The sequence below is a fragment of the Kogia breviceps genome, chromosome 18 (assembly GCF_026419965.1).
Source record: "Kogia breviceps isolate mKogBre1 chromosome 18, mKogBre1 haplotype 1, whole genome shotgun sequence".
Classification (NCBI taxonomy): domain Eukaryota; kingdom Metazoa; phylum Chordata; class Mammalia; order Artiodactyla; family Physeteridae; genus Kogia; species Kogia breviceps.
In genome coordinates this window covers 5,733,996-5,760,497 of record NC_081327.1, presented here as the reverse complement: position 1 = coordinate 5,760,497, position 26,502 = coordinate 5,733,996, and the positions used below count along the sequence as shown (strand labels likewise).

Below are 26,502 nucleotides of genomic sequence, written 5' to 3'. Positions count from 1 at the left end.
CCAGAGCCCCGAGCCCCATCAGGAGACCTTCTCTGGAGACAAAGAGGAGGAAACTTTTAAATGAAAAGGAAACTTTTATTTTGGTGGGGAATGAGAGGGTGTGTGGGAAGGGGGCATGACACTATTTGGGGGGGGTGGCATGCGGCAGCTTCTGCAACGGGCGGTTCATGCACCCAGGGTGGGCGTGGGGGAGGCTTGGGGGAGGGGCCGTGCCGACCCCTCCCTCCCTGCCCTGGGGGTGGGCTGAGAAGACCCGCCATTAGCACCAGAGTTGGACGATTTGCAGACCTCCCCTCCCAAGACTGACTCCGGGCACCCTCCCCCATCCCTGAGAGCGCCCCCTTGCCACTCCCCCCCACCCCAACAACAGGCCAGGCCCGTCCCGCCCACTTTTGAGTGAGAGAAACTTATTGCTGTGTGTGTGTTGGGGAGGAGCCGCTGTATTCAGAAAGACCCCCCCCGCCGTTCATTCCTCCCCAATCGCCCCGCCCCCGCCCCGCCCCGCGTCCGTGCGTTCCCGGAGCGCAGGAGGGGCGTGACATGCGTGTGGGGGAGCGCGTCATGCAGCGCATGCGTGTAGTTGCAGGCACCCTGGCGGCCGCGGGAAATAGGGAGTCGGGACTTGGAAGTTGTCCCTTTAGCTCTCTCTCTCTCTCTCCCTCCCCGAATCCCACACTGTTGACTTGAGGGATGGGGAACGAGAATAACGTGTGTAGAGGTTTATGATTGTGACCGTTTTTAAAAGCTGAACTAAAAAGCTGGGTACGTGTTGGCGAGCAGGGCGGAGACGTTGGGAAGAGGTCCGTACCCTTTAGAAAAATCCTCACCCCCTTTCCCTGCACCGTTCGGCTTCCGTGAGGGTCAGGGGTATCTGGGGTTTTGTTTTGCTTTAAGAAGTTAAACCCTTTGGCAATATAATCAGTCTCCAACCCCATACCCTGGTGTTTAAAGCCCCTAGCCCTTTGCCCCGCCCCACCCCGCTCCCGCCAGAACCCGCCCCACCCCTCACCCCTGGTTCGCCAGGGTTTAGGGTCCAAGGGAAGGATGGGGGGGCTCAAAAATGCCCCTTGCATAGGAATCGTTGCATCAAGAATCGTGCTCAGTGGCACCCCCCCCACCAATCCTCGGGCGGGGGGTGGGGGGTGTCCTGAGGCCGTGGGAGCAGAGGGAGGGAGGTTGCTAATTCCACGGGCCCCCAGCTCCAAAAGGGGGAGTCCCTTAAGGATTCTGGGACCGGTGTGGTCCCTGGGCTTGGGATAGGTAGCGCATCCTTCTTGAGCCAGGATGGGGTATGAGAAATGATTTTCCACCCGCGAACTTGGGGGGGGGGGGTTGAAGAACGCCGGGGAAGGGCGAGCTGGGATCCCAGCCCAGGTGGATATGTGGTTTCCCAAGCTTCTGATATCCCAGCGTCCCTCCACTAGGGAACAGCCTCTACATTTTAAATGTAAACACCTCTAACCTAAATAAACCGTGTCCTGGCCGAGCAGCAATATCTGGACTTACCGGCTTATGTGCGAAATGCCAGGAAAGACAAAACTTTAAAAATAAGTGTTTGTCCTTGTACTGCCTAAACCCTTAGCACATCACCAGGGGTACAAATATGACCCTCTGGGAAACATTGGCGTCTATGAAGAAGGTGCCTTTGGGGCACCATTTAAAGAAAGGGGCTCTTGGAGGGGCAGGGTTAGGTATAAGAAGGGGGGTGCCCCGGGGAGGTCTGGTTCCCTGGAATTGCAGACAGGTTGAGCTTATCTTGAAAATTCTAGCGTCAGGGGAACCTGAGGAGGATGTCTGATGTCAGATTCAGGGGTGTCCAGGAAATGTCCAGAGTGTGGGAAGGATTGGAGCATCCCAAAGGCTGAAAGTGAGCTGAAGGGCTGGATGAAGTCTTGGAGGTTTGAGGTGCTGGGATGCAGCTCAGGGAATGGATGGGGGGTGGGGCTTGGGGTGGGGCGGGGCGCGGGGCGGACAGCATCTGTGTGCAGAGGTTAAGTCCCAGCAGCGTGTGGGGATTTGGAGGATGCGGGATGCCAGACTCAGTCTCAGGAATTCTGGGGGCAGGCCTCATGTGATCGGAACCTGGAGGGGGTGTTGGGGAATTTTGTGTGCTAGGGCCAGAGCATCCCAGGAATACTGGGATGGGAGGTCCGAGTCCATGCAGCCAGAGAGGCGAGCAGATCCCTCGGGGTGGGGTGGGGGGTGGGGGAGGAGGCCGCAAGAGTGAAATTTACGGGAGGGATGCTCCTGGAGGCTGAGGGAGCAGCTGTCCTCAGCCCACCCCTCACCCCGTGCCTCCGCTTCTACCGTCTGAGCTCAGCTCCGGTTTTTGGCTTGGGTGACTGTTCCTCCTTCCCCCACATTGCTGCTATTTTTTTTTTTTTTTTTCGTGATGGGTTGCCCTCCTGGGGTGAAGGGTAGGAGGCTAGGAGACCCTCCGGTAGCTTGAAGGCCAGCCCGACCCCCATGGAGGTCCCCACCCGCTTCCCAGAATGCCCCTTCCCTCGCACGCAGCATGCAGCCCCTGGCGGCTTATTGCTGAGGTGGAGTTGGAGAGGGCGGGGATCCAGTTTGGGGGAGGCATGCAGAGTAGTGGGGAGGCGCCCCAAAATGTAATTGATATAATTTGGACGTATTTACACGAGTCGATTGGGGGGGGGGGTTCCTATGGCTCATGGAGACCTGAGAAGGCTTTTTTTCAGGAGGGGCGAATAGTTGGGGGGATGGGCTTTGGCTCCTCCCCCCCTCCATCCTGGGGGCCCAGGTGGAGGTGAGGGGCCCGGGGGTGTCTGCTGGCGTCGTCGTCTCGGTTGCATATTATTAATGACTGTTTGATTTTTTTTTTAAAGAAACCCTCCCCCCCCCACCCCCAGCTCCTCTGAACTTCTTCCCTGTCACCCCCGAGTCCCCCCACGGAGGGGGGCGCTAGAGGATGGAGGGCAGGGTTGGGGGAGCGCGGCGGGCGGCCCTGGGAGAGCCAGGGGGGGTGGCAAGGGGGGCGAGGCGCAGGGACACCCCGCTCAGGCCCGCGATGCTGCTCAGGCTGCGGGATTTCTCGTAACCTGGGGGGGGGGGAAGCGAGGAGATAGGGGTGCAGGGGGAGGGTCCAACAGAGGGACCCCAAGACAGGGGGAAGCAGCAGGGAAACAAGGGATATGAGGTGGAGAAAGAGAGAAGACAGAGACAGGAAAAGGCAAGAGACAGGAAGAGATGGAGGGTGGGTCAGAGAGAGAAGGAAGGTGACAGAGACGGTGAGGGAGACACAGAGGATAAGAGACGGAGAGACAGACACAAAGTGACAGATGGCAAGAGACGGAGAGATGGACAGAGGCGGACCAAGGAGACGGAGAGAGAGAGAAGTGAACAAATTGGACAGTCAGTCGGCATCAAGGAGAAAGGTTCAGACATGGGGAGGGGGGAGAGACTCAGGGTTAGGAGGCAGGGTGGCAGCCACCGAGCCTCCCCCACCCTACCCCCACCGCAGCCCCCCTCAACTCCCCTCCCCCCTGTTGGCCCCCTCGTCTGAGGCAGAAAGGTGGGGGGCAGCGAGGCAGATGGTGCGGAGGGAGCGTGGGTGGAATGCCAGTAGGGGAGCAGCCGGAGGCCTTGGGAGGGGATGGGTGGGGCTGCAGTGGGTAGGGGGCCAACCTAGATGTAGAGAAATGAAGATGGACGGGTGGGGACGCTGTGGGGGGCTGAATGGAGCACAAGCTGGCAGCGCCCCCTCTCTGGGCGGGGCGGGGGTGGTGCAGGAGGACAGCTCCAAGAGCAGTCTGATGAGGGCAAGACTCAGCTGAAGGCTGTAATGGGGTATCTTTCAAGGGTCAAGAAGCCTTTAAACGAGAACCTTCTGATGCGAAGGTCCTGACAATGTCTTGATAGTCAAAGGGACCTAAGGCTTAGGGGGCACATGTGGGGCTTCTTGAAAACTTCGGAATGTCTGAAGAGTTCTGCCAGTGTCTGGGCTCTTCCAGGGCTTTGCTAGGCAGTACCAAGGGGTCTGTCTGGACGAGGGCATCTTGACTGTCAGAGAGAGGGCCTGGGGGAGGTGGGAAGCCCAGTTATCTTGGGGACACCCCCTCCCAGCCATTCCCAATTGCTAACCTGGGGGGAAGGGGCAGGGGGGGACCGAGGGTCTCGCGAGGTCTCAGGCGGTGACAAGAGCTGGGGACAGAAATACACAGAGTCACGGGGGGTGGGTGGCCAGGGGGGACCCCCCCAACACAGCCTCACTGTTGGGGGGGACAGAGAAAAGCCGAGATCTCTTCCTCCTCTCTGGTGTTTTCCGGGGGAGGGGAGCAGTGAAATGGGGGGCGGCCAGAGACATCAAATATGGAAGGAGCTTCCGGGGTGGCTGAGGGGGAATGGGAGGATGAAGGAAGAGAGGAGGGGGAGGGCTGGGGAGGATGGGGGAGCGCGGGTCAGGTGCGGGAATCAGGTGGTTGGTGAGGGGAGACGGAGAAGGGAGGGATCCTGAGGCAGGTGAGGGTCAGGTCAGGAGGAAGGATCTTGGTGGGGGGGGGATAGTGGGGGGGTGGGTCCTGGAGGAAGGTTAGAGAGGAAGGGAGGCCGTGGAAGGGGGAGAGATCCAGGACCTCAGGGGAGGGGGTTCAGTCAGCCCCATCAGCTCCAGCCATAATTTGAGTTCAATGCATGGATTTTGGCATCCGAGGCAAGAGAAGCAGAGAACTCCCCCCAGCTGCCCTCCCCAGTCCTCCCTCACCCACATTCCCAAATCCTCCCCCCTGCCCCTGCCCCTCAGTTCCATAGGGGCCCATCCAGACCTGGGGGTGGGGAACAAAGGGAGGTGGGTAACAGGACCGGGTGCAAGCAGGGGGAGGGGTGAGATGGGAGCAGGGGGGCAGGGGGTTGGTAATGAGATGAAAGTGGAGGATAATGGAGGTGGGGGGCGGGTTGCAACAAGGAGAGGCCCGGGGATGGAACAAGAAGAGCCGGACAGTCCCCTCTGGACTAGGAGCCCAGAAGCCTGGGTTCTTGTCCCGCATCTGCTCTGTGGCTGGGGGTTGGCCATGGACCTCCCTGAACTTCTGTAAAACAAGGGGGTTTGGATGCGGCTGTCCTTGGAGGCTCCCTAAGTCCTGCTGTGGCATCTCCTTAGGCTGAGGGTAGGGATTCTTTAGGATGTATCTCTGTATTGCGAAGGGAGATTCCACAGGCATGTGTTGAATGAATAAGCCATGGATCAAATGCTTTCAGGTGGCCTCCCATCATTTTTAAGATCCAATCCAGCCTCTCACCATGGCCAAAAAAACCTTCCCCCCCAGACTCCTGCCCTCTCCCCTAGGCCACTCAGCTCCAGCCACACTTCCCTCCTCGCTGTTCCTTTAACACACCAAGCTCATCCCAACTCAGCACCCCAGGCAGCACCTCAGGGCCTTTTCACTTGCTGTTTCTTCTGCCTGGCTGGAGCTTTTTCAGCTTTCAATTTCATGTCACCTTCTCAGAAAGACCCTCACAGACCCCTTATCTGACCTGGCCAGAGTAATTATCCTTTTGTTTGTTTTCTGCTTCCTCCAGTCTTGGAGTGGCAGACATTCGCTGTAAAGGGCCAGATGGTCGATATTTTCTGGGCTCTGTGGGCCACACCATCTCGGTCAAAACTATTCCAGTCTGCGGTTGTAGACAGTGGCTGTGTTCCAATAAAGCTTTATTTACAAAACAGCTGATGGACACATTTGGCCCGTGGCTGTAGTATGTTGACCCAGGCTCTAGAGTAGCAACTCTGTGATGGCAGATTCTTGCTTTGTGCCCTGCTAAATCTCCAGTGCCTGGAATTCTACCCTCAATCATTAGTTGCTGCATGCATGCATGAATGAATGAATGAAGTTAGGGGTTAGCTGGGGTTGTTCTGAGGATTACAGAATATATGTTAGATTCCTGGCACGTGGAAAGTGCTTCGTTACGTTTGCTGAATAATTCACCTACTGTCTCCTCACTCTATCCCCCTCACCTCCCCCACTGGCCAGTCCTGACCCTGCCCTCTTGACCCCCGGCCCCCCGACTCTCTCTGTCTCTTTCCTTCTTCTCCACCCCCACAGCCCTGACCCCGGTTCAGGCTTTGTCCTCTCCCCCTGGACCCTCATCCCAGCCTCCTGCCCTGCAGTCTCCCCACTCCGGTGCCTCCTCACAAAGCCCCAGAGCAGACCTGCCCCTCCCCAGATCCCGGGACAAGGATCCTCAGCCCAGCCCTGCTTTTCAGCCTCGGTTCTAGGTCTGTGTCTGCCTCTCCCCCAAACTGAGAGCTCATGGAGGGCGGGGGTGCGGTTGGATTGCTCACTGTTGAATCCCCTGGGCCTAGCACTGCACCGGGAGCCTGTGTGTGCTTTGTAAGTGCCGGCCAATCCACAAGTGACTGGATGAGCGGCTGAGTCTTTCTCACCCCAACCTGCACCCAGAAGAATGTCCTGGGTGGGTACCCCATTTTCTTGATTCAATAAACAAAAGCAAAACCAAGCGGGGGAGGCAGGGAGAGAGATGTGGATGGGGCTGAGAATGGGGGTCAGTCGTAAGGGTGGGGAGGGAGGTCAGGCACATGGTGGGGAGGGTTGGGCTTAGTTCTAGGGGTGAGTGAGGGGTACCGCAGGTCCTGGGCAGGTGGGTGCAGGGCCAGTGTCAGGGCTGGGGGTTAATTGGATGGAGCTGTTCGGAGTGAGGGGAGAGGAGTCTCGGTCAATGGGGGCTGCACGTTCTCAGATGGGTTAGTCGGGAGGGAGGGGGTTCAGAGGGTGGGGGCTACTTACCCTGGGGGGAGGGGGTTCATCCACTAGGGGGATATCCAGGCTGCAGCGTTGGCGTTGAGGTCGGGCAAGAAGCTTGGGGGGCCTGGCTTACGCCAGTCTTGGGAGGGCAGTGGGGGAGCACCAGTGGCTGGGGGTGGGGGAAGAGGCCAGAGGGTCGGGGGGGGGGACATGGAGATGGAATAAAGACAGGTGAAGGGTCAGTGGTGAGGAAATTTGGGGGAGGGCGTCTAAGAGGGAGGGAATTTGGGGCCAGGAGATGGGGGAAGGGAAGTCCAGCACCTCCTCCCTCATCTCCCTCTCTCCCCTCCCCTGGGGGAGGGGAGGAGAGGGAGGGTCCCAGGGGGCCAGTGGAGGGCACCTCACCTTTCCGGATGGAGCCATCAGGGGAAGGGGCGTAGTCAGTGAGGAGGAAGCAGGCTCGGTCCCGGCTGTAGCGGCCCCGGCCCCCGGGGGTGATGGGGCTCTTGTCTTCTGGTGACATGGCGGGCTGGTCAATAGCCGGGCAGTCCTCGTGGGCAAGCGCAGCTGCTGCAGGGTCCCCGTTGGGGCGGGGATCTGTGTCCCGAGGGTCAGACAGAGACACAAAGGAGAGAGTGAGGTGTGGGAACTCACGGAGAGGGCAAGGTCAGCAAGGAGAGGTGATGGAGGTGCAGGTTGTTAGGGGGTGTGGCTGGTGGGTTTGGGGAGCGGGTCATGGGTGGGGAGGGTGTTGAATGTTGGGCAGGACAGCAGGGTAGGGAAGGGCGTTGAAGGCTAGGAAGTGGGGGTCAGGCGGGCTGTTGGGTGCTGAGAAGGGCAGGACTGAGGTAGGGTGTCGGGTGTTTGGAGGGACAGGGACGGGGGAAGAGGTGGTTGGGAAGTGAACTGGGTGCTGGGAAGGAGGCTGAGACGGTGGAGGGTGGGATGGCTGGTTGAAGTGGACCGGATAGGGCACAGCTGGGGTAGGGTGCGTGGTTTGGGATAGGTGTGGAGGGATGGCCGGGAGGGATGCAGGGGGCCGGGAGGTGGCAGTTTAGGAAGGGGTGTTGGACGCTGGCAAGGGCACAGTGGGAGGCGTCGGGAAGGTGACAGATGAGGGAGGGGGGAGGGGGGGTCCCCCAGGCTCTGACTTTAGCTATTTTTAATTGGTGTGAAACTGGGTCAGCAGCTGAGGGAGCAAGATGGAGGCCGGGCGGCCCAGCTCCCTTTCTTGACCTACTTAAGGCATGGGGGTGGGGCCCCCCCAGCCTCTCGCTTCCCCGGGACTGATGGCCCCATCCCTGCCTCCGAGACACAGACTCCCCTGGGGGGAGAGATGAGCACAGGCTCAGTCAACTTTCCTCTCCCCTCACCTCCTTCATCAGACACTGCAAGAGTGCCCTGGCCTCTGTCTCTGGCCCTTGATTCCCATGTGAGACTCTCTCCCTGTGCTCTGAACCGCCCTCCCACCTCTCTTTCTCTGAGTCCCTCTCACCACATGGCTGACCACTCTACCCCCCGCTCCCCTGGTTCCCCTGAATACCTTGGCTGCAAGTCTGTCTCTCCCCAAAACTCTTTCACACGAAACCTCTGTTTCTCCATCACCGTCTACTTCCGTGCCTCTTCTCTGGCCTCAGCAATTGCTATTCACTTTCCTCTCTTCCGTCTCTGTTGCTGACCGCCCCATCTCTCCGGAATCTCAGCGGCTACCTCCTGCCCCCATCACAAGCTCCCCACCTCTGCCTGCGCCCCCCCCTACCTCCACCCCTCGCGCCCCCTCCTCACCTGCCCGGTTGATCTCAATCACTTCCTCCTGAGCCAACGGGCAAGGCTCCTCGGGGGCAGGCAGAGGAGGCAGCCCCATGATCCCGAGCCCACCCGCTCCCCCCCTGAGCAGCCCGGGGTGCGTGTGGGGCCCCGGTGGGTAGGCCCCTGCCACAGTCACCCCCATGGAGGGCGGGGTGATGGGTGGTGGAGGGCTGACGCTGCCGCTGCTGCGGTGAGGATGGGGCGGGGGCGGGGGCGGTGGGTCGGGCTTGCAATAGTTGGGCGAGCCGGGCTGCGGGGGCCGGGGAATATGTTTATTCTTCTTCTTGGGCAGCTTCTGTTTGGCCATGGCCAGCGAATAGTACATGCCAAAGTTGTTGACAATGACGGGCACGGGCATGGCGATGGTGAGCACCCCGGCCAGGGCACACAGCGCCCCAACCAGCATCCCTGACCACGTCTTGGGGTACATGTCTCCGTAGCCCAGGGTCGTCATGGTGACCACGGCCCACCAGAAGCCGATGGGGATGTTCTTGAAGTAGGTGTGGTTGGAGCCCAGGATGTCATCGGGGTCCGCGCCAATGCGCTCAGCATAGTAGATCATAGTGGCGAAGATGAGCACGCCCAGCGCCAGGAAGATGATGAGTAGCAGGAACTCATTGGTGCTGGCACGGAGGGTGTGGCCCAGCACGCGCAGCCCCACGAAGTGCCGCGTGAGCTTGAAGATGCGCAGGATCCGGACAAAGCGGACGACCCGCAGGAAGCCCAGCACGTCCTTGGCGGCCTTGGAGCTGAGGCCCGAGAGCCCCACCTCCAGGTAGAAGGGCAGGATGGCCACACAGTCGATGATGTTGAGGCTGCTCTTGAGGAATTCCACCTTGTCTGGGCAGAAGGTGATGCGCATGAGAAACTCGAAGGTGAACCAGACGACGCACACCCCCTCCACGTAGGTCAGGAAGGGCTCCGTCTCCACCTCCACGTTGGTGACGTTCTCCGGCGGAGCCCCAGGGATCGGGGAGGCCTGCGTCACTGTCTTGTTGCTGATGTGGATGAAACCCTCGTGGGTCTCCAGGCAGAAGGTGGTGATGGAGATGAGGATGAAGAAGAGGGAGGCGAAGGCCACGTACTGCGGGGCGGGACAGGAGAGAGAGGGCAAAAGGTGACCCGGGCATCTGGTCAATTAGCCGTCTCCCCGCGACGCCCCCAGTGGGGCCCCTTCCCCAGACACAAACTCCAGGGAAACCCAGGTGTCCCAACACCAATGCCTCCATCACTTCTTGCATCCTGTTCTCTCTAAATCTTGCAAAAAGGATCAGAGGCAGCTCTCCCCCAGCTCGGGAGAAGAGCTGGCCCCAGCAGAAGCAGCAGATGGGCCACTTCTTTCCTGGAAACAGCAATTTCTGGCTCCTTGCTCTGTCTCCTAGACCATCCCCCCACCACCCTCCTGTTCCCTGTGTCGTATCTCAGGGGTCCCTGGCAGGGTCCAAGCATTCGGTTGGGGGATGTGGGTAGGGAGACTAACATCATACATCCTGCGTCTCAGAGGCTTTGGGGCTTAGCTTGGAGCTGAGGGAAGGCGAAGGGGAGAAGGTGGGTCAGAGGCAGAACCAGGAGGTGGTTAACAGTAAGGAAGCCTGGGTTTGAATCCAGCTTTTCCCCTGCCTAATTGGGCAAGGAGATTAATCTTTCTGAACCTCAAATTTTTTACAGGATCATCGTAAGGATTACATTAGATGAGTATACAAAGGGCCTGACTCCAAAACCAGTGCTTGGTCTAGTGTTTGGAATTCAGTAAGGCTTGAGCCATTATTAAGGTGTTGGGGCATCAGTTAAAGAGAGCCAAGGTTGAGGTCTCAGGTAGGTGCCGGTGTTTAAGGACCTTGATGCTAATGACTGGGTCTCAGAAAAGGGAGAAGGCTGGGTGAGGCCCTCACCCAGAGAGAACAGTGCAGAGTTGGACCCACAGAGGGGAGGAGGGGTGTTAGCTCCCTGAAGGAAGAAGGAAGTGAAGAGTCAAGAGTGAAAAAAGGGAAGATGATAGGGGTGGGGTTTAAGGCTCTGGAAAGGAAGGGAATGTCAGGGGCTTGAACATAGGGGAAGGGGAGAGGGCAGGGCTAGGCCCAAGGACAGGTGAAGGGGCTTGTCAGAGGTTCAGAGATATGGGGGCGGGAGTGCCTGGTTCATTTCAAGATGGGGAAGCAACAGTGTCCTGAGCCCAATGTTGTGGGTTTTGATGAAGGACTTGAGAAGAGACAGGGTCAAGATCTTGGAGAAGGCCCCTAGAAATTGTAGTTGGCTTTATCAGATATGTAGAAGGGAGGTCGAAGGAGTGGGGTTAGGCCTTAGAGAAGGAAGGGGATGGGCTTTGAGGCAGAGGGGGCTTTAATCAGATGGGTAGAGGAGAGAGGGCCTGGGGTGCAGAAAAGAGAGGAGAGCCAGAGTTGGCTACCAGGCCATCACTGTACCTCTCTGCACTCTCTTTCCTCCACGGGATGGGGGGCAAGGTCCGGGCTTGGGAGACCTTGACTTTAATCTGAAGTGCAGAGCCCAGAGGCGGGCCAGAGCCCGCCTCAGAGATGACCCTAGATCTTGGGGTGGGCTAGGGGATCAACGGTGGCCCTCTGCCCCGCCCCCCTCTTCGTTTCTCCGCAGTGGTTTAAGAGGCCAGAGGCCTCCGCAGAGCGCATGCCTGGTGCTCCCCCGCCCCCCTCCGGGCGCAGGGCGCAGGTTGCGGCACCGCAGTGGGGGCGGGCCGAATGGACCAGGGGGCGGGGCGCGCGGGGGGCAGCACCACGGACAGCTCCCCCACCGCAGTGCGCAGCCGCAAGGCCCGAGCGCCGTCTTAACCCATTCGAGGCCTTTGCCGAGCAGGCAGTGCGCAGCCGCAGTGCCGCTTCACAGCGGGAGGCCACAGGCCAGGAGCTTGATTAACTCCTTCCCTCCCGGGACACAGAAAGAACGGTGGGCACCCGTCGCAGTGCGCAGCTTAGAAGCTGGACAGCGTTAGGACCCCCTTGTCCAGAGATGCTTCCAAAGCAGAAGGGGTAGGAGGGCATGGAGTCCCTGTAAGAAGGAAAGGGGAGATTATGGGGAGAGGAGTGAGGGGGAGGTAGAGCCGGACCCTCCACTTTGCAATGGCCTCAACTCTCAACTCTCAAACTCTCATTTGGCGGCTAGAAGATGCTTGGCACTGCGTGGACACTCAAAACACATCTGTAAAGTAAATGAATGTCCCCCGTAGCTGTCCCAGACCCCTAGTTTCACCTCAGAACACTTCAATGGGGTCACAAGAGGGAAGGGCTCCCCAGGCCATGGGGGGAGGGTGCCGCTCAGAGGCCTGAGGGGACATATAGGGCCACGTCCTTTCTGCACCTCCTCTCCCCCACCTCCCCCCACCCAACCCCAAATCTTGCCAACTCAGCGCTTCCCGGGGACCAAACTTTATGCGGTGCCTCCGGCCCCCCTCCCCGTCGCTCCCTCCCCCGGTGCGAATGCGGCACTGCGGGTCCTCCGCGTCCTTCCCGGCCCAGGACGCGGCACGGTGGGGGGAGGGTGCCGGACGGCCTCCTCCGGGTGTTTGGGTCCCCAGGAGGCTAGAAAGGGGCCTGGAGTCTCTCCTTTTTCCCTCCTCTCTCTAATTCCCCACCCCCCATCTTGAACTGTCCTCTTTCCTCCAACACCAGGAGGAAGTTAAGAGGAAGAAGAGGTTCAAATGAGAACCAGGGGGAAGGGTAGCTGTTTAGCCCGGGAAGTTACAGATGTTTGAGGAAAGTTTTTTTGGGGGGGGAGACGAAGAGAGCTTTGGGGGAAATATGGAATTTTGAGAGAGATAAGACTGGTGAGAGGAGAAGGCTGGAGTGTGGGCTCTTTGGTTCACTTTGCGGGGGGTGGAGGGGGGTCTGAGAGGCCCAGTCCTGTGCTTTGGAATGGGTAGTGGGGGTGGGGAGGCGTTAGGAAAGGGGAAGTGAGCAGGGCTTGGGGAGGGGGATCAGGTGGAAAGATACCAAGGTAGGTCACAAAGACCTGGGAGCTATTTTGAGGAGGAAGCTTTGGGGCTGATAACTTGAGGAGGGTCCCAAGGATTGAGGTTAGGTAAAGTTCTGGAGCAGGAAGGAAAGTCATTTACCCACTAGGAAAGAGGCTGGGAGGCTGAGGGTGGGGGGAGGGTGTACTAGAGATAGAGAGTGGGCTATGCAGTTTAAACGATGAAGGAAGAAGCTGTGAGAATCTGTGGATGAGAGAGAAGCTATTCTGGAGGGCATATGGGAAGTTCTGGAGAGGAAAGGCATATCATGGGGACTCAGGACTCTTCTGGAGACATTGAGGAGGAGTGTGAAAGCCTTGGGGGAAGTCTGGAGCTGTATGGGGAAATCCTCGGGAGGGGAGTTGGTGTGGAGGATGCAGGAAGGGATGTGAACACAGAGAGGGCAGCAGGGTCCCAGGAGAGAAGATGCCCCAAGACTCTGTTGCAGTGACGGGGAAGTATCCTAGCCAGAGCAAGTGGTTTGGAGGTTCAGAGGAGTCCAGGGAACTCTGAGATTGGGGTGGGAACTATTCTGAGACTTTAAGGGCAGAATAAGCAAGTGGGGTTCAAAGATAACCAGGAGACTCAAACTTGGAGAGAGGGAGGGGACGTGGAGACGGGCAGAAAGAGAATCAGAGGTATTGGTTGAGCCTGCAGGACTACTGAAGGCTGGAAGCTAGAGAGCAGGCTTCAGAGGGTCTGCAGGGGGTGGAGACAGTGTTCACAGGGCCTAGGACACTTTGAGGGTTAGGAAGAGATGTCTTCTGAGGATCTAAGGAGGTCCAAGAAACTGAGGGCTGGACAAGGGTATTCTGAGGGTCGAGGGGTGGCCAAGAGAGGTGAGAAGAGGTTAAAAGGGGCTAGGAAGACGCTGAGGGTTGAGGAAATGTCTTCTTAGGGTCTCAGGAGGGGTCCAGGAAAGGCAGATGTGGGGTTGTTCACGGGGTGTGTTTAAGAGATTCACAGTCGGAAAGGAAGTTTCTAAGGGCCTACGATGGCCTAGATAAGCAGGGTGGGGTTTAGAGAGGTCTGGAGTATTCTGAAGGTTGCAGAGAGATCTTCTGCGGATCTGGGGATGGCCGGGAGAGGGGGGTGTGTTCAGAGTACGGGAGACTAAGAGGCTGGGAGGCCGAGAGACCAGGAAGGGCTGGGAAGGGCCAGGGATTAAGGGCGAGGATGGGGCGTTTCTGAGGGTCTGGAAGCTCCAGGAGAGGGGAGGGGGATGGGGGCTCCGAGAGCACGCTCACCCTGGCGGCCCGCGACGAGTAGGGGTCCTCGAAGAGCGCCCACACGCGGGGCTGCCAGCGACGCCACCACGTGCCGCCCGCGCCGCCCGCGCCCCCTGGCGGGCCCCCGGCGCCGCCGCCAGCGTCCTGGAAGCAGAGGCGCTTGAGTTCGCCGCCCGCGCCGTCCAGGCCGCCGCCGCCCGCACCCGCCTCGTCGTCCAGGCCCGCGTCATGGGCGCCCGCGGCGTTGGCAGCGTTGGCGGCGCCCGAGGGGTCGGGTGCCTCGAAGGAGTCGAGCGCTTCCTCGGCGTCCCGGTGCTGCCGGTAGGTCATCCAGCAGCAGGCCTCCACGTCGGTCTCGTCGATGCCCCAAAAGCCGAGCTCCTCCTCGAAGAGCGGCCCGCACACGTCGGCCGGGCAGTGCAGCTTGCCAGTGCGGTAGTAGTTGAGCACGTAGGCGAAGACACCCGGATGCCGGTCAAAAAAGAACTCGTCGGCGCCCGGGTCGTAGTCGAAGTGCGCCGCCGCCTCGGGCTCCGTCAAGCCGGCCAGCCGCGTCCCCGGCAGGGTACGCAGCGTCGAGCGGTACGTCTCATGGCGCACGCCGCCCACGTTGATCACGATCTTGCCACTGTCGCCACCGCCGCCGCCGTGCCGCCCCATGGCCGCCGCCGGCAGCCCGGGGCATGGCTCGGCGCGCCGGCCCCCGGGCCCGCGGGGTGCCGGGGGGCCCGCCGGGGACGCGGCGGGGCCGGGCTGCGCAGGCTGTTGCTGCTGCTGCAGCGGCGGCGGTGGCGGTGGCGGCGGGGGCAGCGGCAGCGGGGACTCGGACGGCTGCGGCGGCGGCACCGGCTGCTGTTTGCTGGACCCCTGGCGCCCGCGGAAGGATGAGACGCAGACTGAGCTCAGCATTGGATGGGGGGCGGAGATGGAGGGGCGGGGGTCTTAGGGGGCGGGGCCGCAGGTGGAAGAGATGTGATTGGGTGAGAGGAGGTGATGGAGGGAGGGGGCGGGGCCTCAGGGAGGGAGAATCTGAATTGATTGGCCTTGGAAGGGGTGGGGGCGGGGCTAAAGCTGCCCAGACTCCAACTCCGCCTAGCTGGTCGGGGTGAGGCCGCAGATGGAACACACCGATTGGGTCTTTCTGAGATAAGGGGCGGGGCCGAGCGAGGTGTTAAGGCGGGATGGGAGGCTAAAGTTGCCTGGTTTGGCAGCACTGGGAGAACAGAGGAGGCGGGGCTAAATATAAGAAAGAGACCTGATTGAACTAAAAAAAGGAGTGGGTCGGGCTGAGGAAGGGGACAAGTCCAAGCTATTTAAAGGGGCTGGACTGTCCGTGACTGGCGGAGTCAGGGGCAGGGCCACAATCGGGGCGGCCGTCTGGATTGCATAGAGACGGACCTAAAGAGCCGGCAAGCAATACCCGGTGAAATGGGGCAGATGGAGACTGCCGGGTTGAGCTCCTAACATTGATTAGACGGGGCAGAACGGATCTTAAGAAGAGGCAGCGCCACAGAAATTAGAAATAGTTCTAATTGGGCTGGGAGAGTGAGGGGGCGGGGCTGCATGAGGGGCGGGAACTGGAAATGGAAAGTGGCACTAGACTGGATTGAAAGAGGACACGGCAAGGGGAACAGGGACTGAGACCCAGTGAGAAGGGGCGGAAGTGGGCGAGGCCTGGAAACTTGAGAGCTTCTGGCTAGGACTAAGGGAGAAGGCGAGGTAAAGAAGGGGCAGGGTCGGAGCTGCAAACTCGGCCCGATTAGCCGGGGCTGGGCCGGGAGAATGTCAGGAAGGATGCAGAGGGACTGCAGGAGGTGGGTGGGATCCACGAATGGTAAAAAACGTCTTGAATGGGCTGTGGAAAGGCAAGACTAAGGGAGGAGCGGGGCTTTAAGGGATTTGAAAGCAACCAGGCTAGGTGGGGGCGGGGCAGGGCTAAGAGTGTAGAGAATGGCTAAGGAAAAGGTGAGACCTGCAGAGTACCAAGCTACCGGGATGGACGGAGCGGTGGGACCTAGAACGGGAAGTCTTGTGGGCCAGAGAACCTGGGAGATAGTTCTAAGGGTCAGCAGGGCCTTAGAAGGGGGAACGAGGTGAGGGTAAGTGGACGAGGTCTAGATAACGGCGGACTGCAGCCAGCAGAACCAAGGGATGGATGAGAACTGGTAAGGAGAGAGTCTTAAGAGAGGCGGAGGGGAGAAACCAAAAGGCCGGGAAACAGTCTAGGTTGAGGCAACAGGCGGGGCCAATAGGAAATTGGGCGGGATTAGGTTTCAGAGAGTCCTGGTGGGAGGGAAGAAAGTTGGGGCGGGGCCAATGGTGGGCGCGGCCAGAACTAGGCGGATGGCCCCGGAACCGGTCAGGCCCCGCCCCCTGGGCTGGACTGGGGCCCCCCCCCCGGGTGGTAGAGCGCAGGCGCGGGGGCTGGGGCGGGGCCAGCGGCTGCGGCTGGGGCTGCGGCGGCAGAAGACTGTGCCTGTGGGAGGGAAGTGGGGGGGGTCAGGGGCTGCGGGCGTCCCAAGTCTACACTGTTCCCAGCCCGCCGCCTCCCTCTGCAGGTACGGCGGCTGGTTGGTATCGCCTCCCTCTCCACCTCCACTCCCGCTTCTGTGTCTCTTAGTGTCTCTTTTTCTCCCCATTTCTGAATATTTGTCCCCCCGTCTCTACCCTTACTCCTTTGAAGCTCTGGCCCCTCACTCTGCGCTCCCTCTGGTTCTCTGTCCCATTGTTCTCTGAATCTGTCCCCCTCCTTCTGAGTCTTGCCCCTCTTCTCTCTAAGCCTCAGTCTCCTCTCCCCCGACTGTGTCTCGATCTCCCCAACCCCAGTCTCTTTATCTTGACCTCTGTACCTTTTTCTCGGATTTGCCTCTCTCTGGGTCTCTGTTCCCTCCAGTCTCTGTCCCTCCTCTTTGTGTCTCTGTCCTCGACTCCCCCCACCGCCCGCCACCCCAGGGTCGGCTCCCTCTTCTCTCTGGTCTCTGCCCATCCATCTGGGTCTCTGTCTCCCTAGCTCTTGTTCTTTGACTACCTCCTTCCCAGTGTCTTTTTCCCCTCCTCCGTCTCTTTTCCCCCTCTGTCACTGCCTTTTCTCTTTCTGTCCTTTTTCTTTCTTTCCCTTCCCTGGGCCTCTGTCCCCCACCCCCACCCCGTGCCTCTTTCACCCCTTTCTGAATCCCTGTCCCCCTTTTTCTGGGTCTCTGTCCCCACTTCTTTGGGGCTCTGTCCTGCTGTCCTTCAGTCTCTGTCCCTCCTTCTGTATTTCTGTCCCTTTCTCTCAGGCTCCCACCGCATCACCGTCTCTAATACTCAACCTGGCCAGGACTCGAGGCTGCGTCACTGCAGAGAGTTGCAGAAGTGGGGCCCGTCCTGCGGACCAAGGAGGTAGTTTACCTCAACTCCCCCCACCCCTAGACCTGGGTTCCCCCACTGCCCCCTGATCCACTGTTCTCAGGCAGTCCTCAAGCCCCCTTGGGACCCAGGAGGGTAGAGAAAAGACATCGGGGCTTCCTACTCTTCTCTGCCCCGGATTCTGTTGTATCCCCAGGCAGAAGTAGTGAATCCTGAGGTGAGGGAATGGGCTTGGGTTGAGTGAGGCTTCTAGGCAGGTGGGGCGTGGGGATGGATGCTGGGGCCGGGGTTGGGTAGGCACTAGGAGCTGGGAGTAAGGGCTAGGGTAAGGACCTAAGTCAGCCATCCTCCCTTATACCCTCCCCCCACCCCATCCAACTCTACTTTTCTCTTCTGCCTTTGATAGCAGCCGGGCACGGGATCAAGTTACCAAACCAGCGTTTTTGCGGAGGTCAGAAGATGTGGGAGAAGGTGCGGGCTGGGTCAGAGAGGGAAGGGGGAAAGGCAGGGATGGGGGGGGGGAGCGAGGAGGCTGGAATAGAGGAGAATAGGGAGTGAGACTCGGGATTAGAGACCGTGGGATTGGGGGAAGAGGCTCGGTCAAGGATGGCCCGGACTCCATCAGGCCCTGGGAAATTTGGATGCCGTCACTCCCACATGACCCTCTCCAGGCCCCACCAGGGTACGTGGGGATTTGTGAGCCTGAATTCTCCACCCATAGGGGAGGCTTCTGGAGGCATAATGAGGGCTTGGGTTATGGGACACCCAGCTCGGCAAACAGACCAGAGGGACGTGGACTCGATTTTTGGCGACGGACACCAGGGGAGGGGAGGCCAATGTCTGTTCACGTCTTCAGACCCTTTCCCCATCCCTCCTCCTTCCCAGTCTATCCCTTCTCAGGCCTTCATGGCACAAAATTCCTGAAAGCCCCAGACTCTCACCTCAGTCATCCTTGGCGCCCCCTCCTAACTCTCCCTCCCCCATTCCACAAAGCCCTGGAATTGGGGAAGGGTCTTCCCCTTCCTGACTTCCCAGACCCCTTCCTTGTTCCTCCGCCCCCATTCCTATCAGTTCTAAATCCAGGAAAGACGATCTTCCAGGCACTAAAGCTGAGAATGTGGGGACTCTCTGCCTACGATCCTTGGTCCCCCGAGACCCTCCAATTACCTCTCCGCTGTAACCTTTGAGTCCTCCTCTCCCGAGTCCCCCGCCTCTGAAACTGGGATTTGGGCTGTCTTACCGCTCCCGGACCCTGTTCCTTCTCTACCTCCCCCGTACTCACCCCAAGTCGAGGCGGGGCGGGGATGGGGGAATCCGGGACTGGCGATGGGGGGAGGGGTGACCCAGCCCGCAGCTCTGGGCAGCGAGAGGCTGCGGAGGGGGGTAGTGACATCATCGCCGGAGGAGGGGCAGCTCAGCTCCCCCCAACCCGGGGAATCCCAAGGGTAGAGAAGAAGAACAGATTAAGTGTGCGGGAATAGTATCCCCTCCCCTTAGAACAAGGGTTGGAAAACCCTTTACGATTTCAGCCAAACCCCACTGCCACCTGTCGCTGCCGCCGCGACCTGTCGCCTCCCACGCGTGTTGTGGCTGCGCCCGCCCCCGTCAGTACGTCAACACTGCCTAGACTACAACGTCCGTGATGCTCCGCGGCGTCTAGTGCCTTTGAGGAGAGGCAGAGTAGGCGAGGGGCTTCATGGGCTTCGTAGTATAGGACCCTCGCACCAGTGTGCGCCTTGAAGAGGAGTGATACCTTTCTCCTTCCTTTCTTTCTCAACTCCAGAGAGCCGGACACTAACTTTTTTTCTGAAAAAAATCACGCGCTTAAAAAAAAAAAAAAGGAAGAGACCCAGGTAAATTTAATAGAAATAGTGGATTTTTACTGAGTATCGGCGGGTGCGCATGCGCCTAACCAGGGCCTCAACCGGAGAACTGCGCCTGCGCAAGCTCATCCCTTCACTGTCCCGATCCACGAGCTCGAGCGCGCGCAAGCCCCACTCGCGCCCCGTTTTTCCTGTCGCCACGGTCGAAGACGGCCACGTAGCTGCCCAAGAAGACATCGCCGAGGATCCAGAGGGGCCCTGCGGGCGGAGGTACGTCCAGAGCCTGGAAGCCAGACAAGCAGAGACGGACGCCACCCCGAACAATCTACAAGGCGACAAGACGGATCACAGGTGTCGTGTCACGCCCACCGGTGTTACTTCTTCCTAGGAGCCAGAGCTTCGCCCCGCCCACTACCGTGGGCACTAGAAATGTTTATGTGGTCCCTGCTTGGCCCTAGTGATGTCTCACTCCCAGCCCCACCCTCTCAACGCGTCACTCTGACGTCATTGTGACTGCCACCTACCTGAATGACGTAGTCCTGCGCCGTGAGGTTAAACCAGACCCCGCCAAGGAGGAAGGAGACTGGGGGGAGCGTTGGGATTTTCGAGCACTGGATGAGGTACTGAGGGAAAAGAGGAGCAAGTAGAGACGAGGGAGTCCTTCTCTGCTCAAATTCCGTGGCTCCCCAATGCAACAGGGAAATGTCCATTTTGGGCAGCTAGGTATTCAGGGCCTTGTGTTGACCACACAAGGCTCTGCTGTCTTCTGTGGCCTTATTGGCTTCTCCGTCACTCCTATATAGTTGTTGCCACTTCCCCTAGACTCCCATTTGATCAAAACCTCTTTTCCTCTAATTGAAAATCAAAGACTGGTGGCCCACGGACCATACTGGGCCTATAGGTGTACGTAATTAGTCTTATACTAATTATAAGTTTACTCACTCTCATCCGGTCCTGTCCGCGGAGTCACTTAGAGTAGACACTTGGGAGGTGTCCTCGCTTCCTCTCACTCACCCCCGGCCTCTCACTCACAAGGTCCAGTGCTTTCAGCCCGTGCACACCTCTTAGCCATGCGATTCCCACCCGCAGGCTGGAGCACCCTGCCCAATGTCCACCATTAAAATCCCTATTAGCCTCCCCAGACCACACCCACCAGACACCAGGTCCTCACCTCCCCCATTAGCAGGGGGACTCCCCCAGTGGCTGCCTGCAGGGCCCGGATCTCCTCAGTGGGTCCCGTGATGAGAGACGTGCCTGTGTCCAGAATGGCAGCACAGCCCCAGGCGCAAAGAGTCAGCCCTGTGCCAACCTCCACACTGTGAGGCACAGGACGCAGTCATTAGAGCCAGCATCCTAGGAGGCCAGACCCCCAGCCCCGTCCTCCTGCAGAGGCAGGAGTCCCGGCCCACAATCCCTCCTCCGTCAGACCTAGGAGTCTGGGGCCTCGGCTCCCTTCACCCCAGGACACTGGGTTTTAGGCTCTAGCCCACTCCTCCCAGACCTAGGAAGCCAGGTTCCTCACCTCTCCATGTGGATCTGCCAGTAGGCAGGGATCGTGACTGACACGAAGGTGAGGGGTGGAATGTAGTGTGCTGGGTCCGAGCCGCCCAGGACCAGCTCTCCTCCGTCAGCTGCCTCAGGGTCCCTGCAGAGGCAGACAGCTGTAGGTGTCATGGGCATTTCTCCTGCCAGCCCCAGGAGTGGCCAAGGGAGGGGCTTCTGCCAATGGGGTGGTGTCTGGGTTCTAGGTGGGGTAGTGGGATGCAGGCAGGGCCTTGATGTTGGGACTGGAAGCAAGGCAAGAAGTGAAGAGAAATGGGGCTTTTCTTGGTGGAGGTTAGGATTTTAGGGTCTTGGGAGCTTCCTGAAGTGGACATAGGACTTCTTCATTTGACTGTAGAAGGTAGAACTTTTGCGGGGAGTGGAGCATTGAGGTTTCTGAATTGGCTCTGGAAGGTGTGATTGTGAGGAGTCAGTCTCCCCGAGTGGATGATGAGACTTTCTGAACTGCATGTCTAGAACTTCCGGGGAACTAGAACTTCCGGGGAACTAGACTTCCTCAGTTGGCTGAGAGTGATAGGAAGGGGCGGTGGGGGTGGGCACTTCCTGGAAGTGTGGAAGGTCGGGAAGGTCTACTAAGAGGTGGGTGGGGGGATTCCCTGGCTGTCCATTGGTTAGGACTCCGCCCTTCCACTGCAGGGGGCACAAGTTGCAGGAAAAAAAAAAAAAAAAAGAGGTGGGTTGGACGTCCGGATAACTGAAGGGACATAGAATTTCCTGCCTGGAGGCTGCCTGGATGACAGCTTGGGCTTTCTGAGAATAAGTTTTAAGCTTCCTAAAAGGTAGATGTAACTTCTTAGATTAAAATGGGCAATTCCAGGGCTTCCCTGGTGGCGCAGTGGTTGAGAGTCCGCCTGCCGATGCAGGGGACGCGGGTTCGTGTCCCGGTCCGGGAAGATCCCACGTGCCGCGGAGCGGCTGGGCCCGTGAGCCGTGGCCGCTGCGCCTGCGCGTCCGCAGCCTGTGCTCCGCAATGGGAGAGGCCACAACAGTGAGAGGCCCGCATACCGCAAAAAAAAAAAAAAAAAGGGCAATTCCTGACTTCTGACGTGTGTTCCCAAATGGAATTGGGATTTCTTTACGGTGAAGATGGGGTTCTTAAATTCAGTATTTGATTGGGTAGGGCTTTGCGTTTGAAACATGGAACGTTTTAAATGATGGTTGGTTTCTTTAGTAGGTCTTAAGGTGTTGTTTAGTGAGTGTAACTTCTGAGTAGGGTTCATGTGTTTCTTATATTGGGGCGCGGTAACTTCCTGAATGGAGAATGGGACTTCCTTTATTGGGCAGAGAGACTTCCTGAAGGAGGGCAGAACTTCCTTCTCGGGGTTAGGACTCAGAGGAAGGTAGACCTCCACCATTACCTGTTGAGGTAGAAGGAGAAGACAGGCTTATCCAGAAGCCCCTGGTCCACCAGTCTATCCAGCGGGGGCCGAACTCCTCCCACAGCCAGAACGGGAAAACCGAGGCCCAATACCCCATCGAAGTGGGCGAATGTGAAGACCAGGCTGGGCTCCCGCAGAGCCTCCCCAAAAATCACCGATGCACCTGTGATTCCCCCAATCTGGGGTAGATTCAAGTGGAGTAAGTTACTTCCGGGAGGATATTGCCTACATGTCTCTGAAGTCTCCCAAACCGAGGCATGAATCCCAGGTCTGGGGACATCTGTAAACAACGACAACTGCCTAGGAAGCTTTGCCTCCCAACTTGAGAAGCCCCGCCCCTGCCTGCGAAGCCCCGCCCTCTTCCCCAGGAAGCCCTGCCTTGCAATTCAAAAGGCCCATCCGTTTACTCAGGAGGCCCCGCCTCTTCAAGCCCCTCCCTAAACCCGATAGTCTTAGAGATGGGCTTCTCCCAGGCTCAAGCCTTCCCGGGGCCAAGGTCACGCACAGTCAGCTTGTCCTCACTCAGGATGCCGTCTAGGCGGCCAGTTCCGTATTGAATGGCAAACTTGGTCCCATTGGGCCGGAAGGAGCTGGAGGCTTTGGGGTTGAAGCGGTGGTGCAGCCCTAGGTCAGAAGGTGAGGGAGCTGTCACTGGGGGAAAGAGGTCTCCCCAGTGCCTCCTGCCTCTCCGGTCAACTCATCTGTGAGGGTGCGTTGGAAGAGAACAGGTCCTCAGAGACCCTTGGGAAGACCTGGCCCAGCCCCCCTTCTCCCTTCACCCCCATTCAGCCTTATTCTCCCCCCTGACAGCTCACAGCAGGGCAGACTGAAGAAGTGGCATCTCACGGACGGGACCCAGAGATTGGAGGAACCAGTGTCAAAGACGACAGAGAAGTTTTGTGGGGGCGTTCCCAGCCCAATTTCCCCGTAATACTGGACCTGATGGCAAAACAGGAGAGGTCCCGGATGAAGAGCTTGACTTCAAGGGCAGGAAGGTTGGGGACGGCGGGGGGCTGTGTGGGGCTGTGACTCACGTTCATGTAGTTGGAGAGAGGCACAAAGAAGTCCTTGTCCCCAGGGGATGGAGCCCCCGACCCGGGGGGCTCTGCCGGCTTATCCCATCCCCTCAGTGGGTTCACGGCCCTGAGTCCAGTGTAGACTCTGCGAAGTGGGATCCTGTGGGGGAAGGAGATGCCAACAGCTGAGGAGCTCCCCTTTCTGGAGATCCTCTATAACAGACTTCCCCAAATAGGATATAACGACAATGTAAGCATCTCCATGGCCCTATAGTAATAATCATTAGCAGAAATGCTACCAAACACCTACCAAACCACGGTGACAAATTTCCCCAAAGACTCTACAAGAGCGCACCATTCCAAGCAGACTTTCCCCAAAACGTTTCAATAAAAGACCTTCCAAATTATGTAAAGTAAGCCATTCCGGAATGGACATACACAAAGTTTTCCAAAGGCCCTACCATATGCCGGGGTGGGGGGCCGTGGTGGCGGAGGGAGGGGTGGGGAGTTTGGGATTAGCAGACGCAGACTGTTGTGTATATATCAATAGAATGGACAAACAACAAGATCGTTAGACGAGCGCACAAAGATGTGTTTATGAGGATGTGCCTGATTTTGAAAACTGTTGTCCACGCGATGGCCAATGCTGGGCACATCTCAGCTCTGCTATAAAACATGCCTAGAATGGAATCCATTCAGCCACGAAAAAGGGGAAAGTAGCTCTCTATGCCAGGGGTTTTGCAAAGTTGTTTTGAAGCAGAATCACCTAGAGCAGGGGCGATAGGAAAAGTTTTTTTGTAAAGGTTTTGCAGGCCGTCCATCTCTGTGGCAACTACTCATTCTGTCAATATGGCACAAAAGCAGCCGTAGGCAACATGCAAACAAATGAACGTGGCTGAATCCCATTAAACTTTATTTGCAGAAGCAGGTGGCAGAGGCTGGATTTGGCTCTTGAGCTGACTGTTTTGCCAATCCCTGACCTAGAGGGCTAGTTAAAGTTTAGGACTGCTAAATTTCTTTCTTTTCCCTTTTTCTTTTCTTTTCTTTTTTTGGCCACACCATGCATCATGCGGGATCTTAGTTACCCGACCAGGGATCAAACCCATGCCCTCTGCATTGGGAATACAGAGTCCTAACCACTGGACCACCTGGGAAGTCCCTAGAACGGCTCGTTTCTGATTGAGTAGGTTTAGGATGGAGCCTGAGGATCTGCATTCCTAACAAGTTCCTGGGGCCTGCTCAAGCCAATATTGGTGGTCCTGAGTCAACTCGGAGAATCGTCGCTCTTTGCGTTGATTTGGGAAGTGGCTATGACCTCTTAAGTTCAAAAAGTAGGTTAGCAAACATCATATGCAGTCACCTTTTTGTACCTGCCTGTAGTTTCTCCTTGGGACCCTGCCCCCCACATCTTTGCGGCCACCACCTATGACTTAATCTTTGAGAGGCTTAAGAATGTGAAGTGGGGGAAAAGTGTTTCCTGGAAAAGTAGACTCCCCTCCCCCCATCAAGAGTTCAAGGGAGTGGAGAGAAGAGAGGAGAGGAAGGGAGAGATTGGGGGAGGCAGCAGAGGTGGGGGGGGTCATAGGAGTCCCCCAAACTGGACTTCTTGAGACCTCAACAAGTTGGAAGATGTGGATCTGGGGGAGTTTCCATTTAAATGTCACAGATCTGGGTCTCCAACATCTGTTGGAAGACGGGTGTCACAGGTCTGGAGATCTCAGTATCAGATCATCAAAGCTCAGGGTGGGATCAGCAGAGTTCCCACAAATGTGTACTGAGAACATTGGGACGGTCCCCAACCAAGGGTCTCAGGGTGCAGGACCTTAGACTCAAAGGGCTTGGGTCTTAGGAGATATCAGGGTGGACCCCTCAGGGGTGAGAGCCCAATTTGGAGATCTGGGAACCCCAAAGAGAGGAATCATGGATTCTGGGGTGTCAGGTTTGGGGGTCGCTGAACTGGGGAGCCCCAGACTTGAAGAGTAAGAGGGAGGGAGTCCGTCCCAGGTTTTGGGGGGGTGGGGGATCCCCATTACCGGATCAACGTGGCCTCAGTGGGCTCCATGGTCAGCAACAGTAGCAGCAGCAGCAGTGGTGGGGGAGACATCTCTGGGGACCCGTGTGGACCCAGGCGTCCTGCGGCTCCGTTTGCTTCCCCCGGAGACTAAGCCCTGTTCACTGCCCACTTCCCGGTTTGCGAGGTGACTGAGACACGAAGTTTCTTGGTGGGTGATGTGGGAGTGATGGGTGGTATTTTGGGAGAAATGTGCCCAATATTTTGGTAGCGTCGCCGGAAGTATTGGCGTGCCTCCCGACTTCGCTGTTGGTGGAGAGTCCGGTGCGCCCCTCCCTTACCCATTCTTTAACTCTTGTCGCTTTCACTTATAAGTTTCAATTCCTTTTTTTCTGTGACTCATTAACCACAAGAGTTTTCTGGGGCAAACAAATGTATGGGCCGGGCGTTTGCGAAAGGTCTGGGGGAAGGAAGAGAGGGTCAGACTAGACGTCTTCTGCCCCATACTAAGTGGGACTGCCAAAGTGTCAGGACCCCTGATTCCTATTGTTTTATTTGGAAAATACTGAAACACACACAGGCAAAGTCCATAGCCCTACCACCATTGAAAAAGCATAAAAATAATTTGCAGTGTCTCTCTGTCCGCCCCCCTTTCCAGAATTAGGTTTCTCAAATATTGAGGAGCACCCAAAAACTCAGTTTAAAAGTGCCCTAGATTTCTGGGTGCCAACCTCAGAGATTCTGATTCCAAAGGCCTCAGACAGAGCCCAAGAAATCTGCCAGAAAAACAATTCATTTACGTTATTACAACCGTGTTAATGTTATTTCCATTTACAAGGACTGGGTAGACCCAGAGAAGAGCAAACTCGATAGCGTGTACTCGTTAGTTAAAGCTGTGTAAAAAATCACCCCCAAACTGAGTGGTTTAAGAAGAAATAATCATTTATTATTTTTTCGGGGGGGCTTTCTGCGTTAAAAATTTGAAAGTAGCTTGACCATGCAGTTCTGGCTCATAGGGTTGCAGACACATGTCAGCTGAGCCTGCCGTCCTCTGAAGGCTTCAGTAAGGCCAGAAGATCTGCTTTCAAAATGGTTGAGGCCCCACCTCTTGAACTTGGGTTTCCTTTAGGATGTTGTAGCAGGAAAGTCCCTTAGGTAGATGCTGGAGGAAAGTGATCTTCAGGGTGGAGTTACAAAGAGGGAGGGCCTAGGACCCGCAAGTTTCAGGAAGCGTCCTCAGCGGCCACGGGAAGTGCGGGCACTCAGCGAAGAGGAATCCTAGAGGAACAAAGGCTTAAGCATTGCACAAATTACGATGCAAGAGAGAGAAGGACACACCGCAAGAGGGAAAGTTTTGGAGAGGGAGAGGAGAAGGGATCCGGGGCCTAAGTGGAGGGGCTGGCCTCTCACAGATTGTCCAAACATGGTCACGGGAGGGACAGCAGTGTAGCTCACTCTGAAGTTGAGCTAGTAGTGTCCCTGAGGCAAGCATGGGGAAGTTTCTTTCTGATTGCTTCTATTTTTTTCAGCGAAAGAAGAAGTGAGAATGAAAAGGGTGAGGGCCGCTAGAGGTTTAGAGAAAGAAGATGAGAAAATGATTTCCTAGGGGCTGGAGAAGAAAAC

General features: G+C 57.7%; 2 protein-coding genes and 1 long non-coding RNA gene across 6 annotated transcripts; 1 reads left to right on the top strand and 2 right to left on the bottom strand.

Annotated features, from left to right (window-relative positions):
* Positions 1 to 54: 54 nt before the first annotated feature.
* KCNC3 (potassium voltage-gated channel subfamily C member 3) lies at positions 55 to 18,511 on the bottom strand. Of its 4 annotated transcripts, XR_010837719.1 has the most exons (7): positions 18,370 to 18,511; positions 13,758 to 16,215; positions 8,505 to 9,612; positions 7,125 to 7,316; positions 6,762 to 6,888; positions 4,105 to 4,164; positions 55 to 3,062 (listed from the first exon to the last, which is right to left on the bottom strand). XR_010837719.1 is itself a non-coding variant. In XM_067018816.1 (6 exons), exons 2-5 carry the CDS (start codon positions 14,646 to 14,648, stop codon positions 4,148 to 4,150), a joined length of 2,208 nt encoding a protein of 735 aa, XP_066874917.1. In that variant the 5' UTR covers positions 14,649 to 16,215; positions 18,370 to 18,507; the 3' UTR covers positions 55 to 3,062; positions 4,105 to 4,147. The 4 variants fall into 4 exon arrangements, 3 of the variants coding, with proteins under 3 accessions (XP_066874917.1, XP_058900041.1, XP_066874916.1); XM_067018816.1 differs by lacking the exon at positions 6,762 to 6,888 and having other exon boundaries at positions 18,370 to 18,507; XM_067018815.1 differs by lacking the exon at positions 4,105 to 4,164 and having other exon boundaries at positions 2,977 to 3,062.
* On the top strand, positions 15,298 to 20,992 carry LOC136793025 (uncharacterized). Its single transcript, XR_010837739.1, has 4 exons — positions 15,298 to 15,904; positions 17,018 to 17,120; positions 17,494 to 17,558; positions 18,871 to 20,992. It is a non-coding gene; the product is annotated as an uncharacterized lncRNA (long non-coding RNA).
* NAPSA (napsin A aspartic peptidase) lies at positions 18,930 to 25,240 on the bottom strand. Its single transcript, XM_059044301.2, has 9 exons — positions 24,902 to 25,240; positions 22,887 to 23,028; positions 22,668 to 22,791; positions 22,358 to 22,476; positions 21,832 to 22,031; positions 20,433 to 20,555; positions 20,082 to 20,226; positions 19,435 to 19,533; positions 18,930 to 19,235 (listed from the first exon to the last, which is right to left on the bottom strand). Exons 1-9 carry the CDS (start codon positions 24,970 to 24,972, stop codon positions 19,044 to 19,046), a joined length of 1,215 nt encoding a protein of 404 aa, XP_058900284.2. The 5' UTR covers positions 24,973 to 25,240; the 3' UTR covers positions 18,930 to 19,043.
* Positions 25,241 to 26,502: the final 1,262 nt, after the last annotated feature.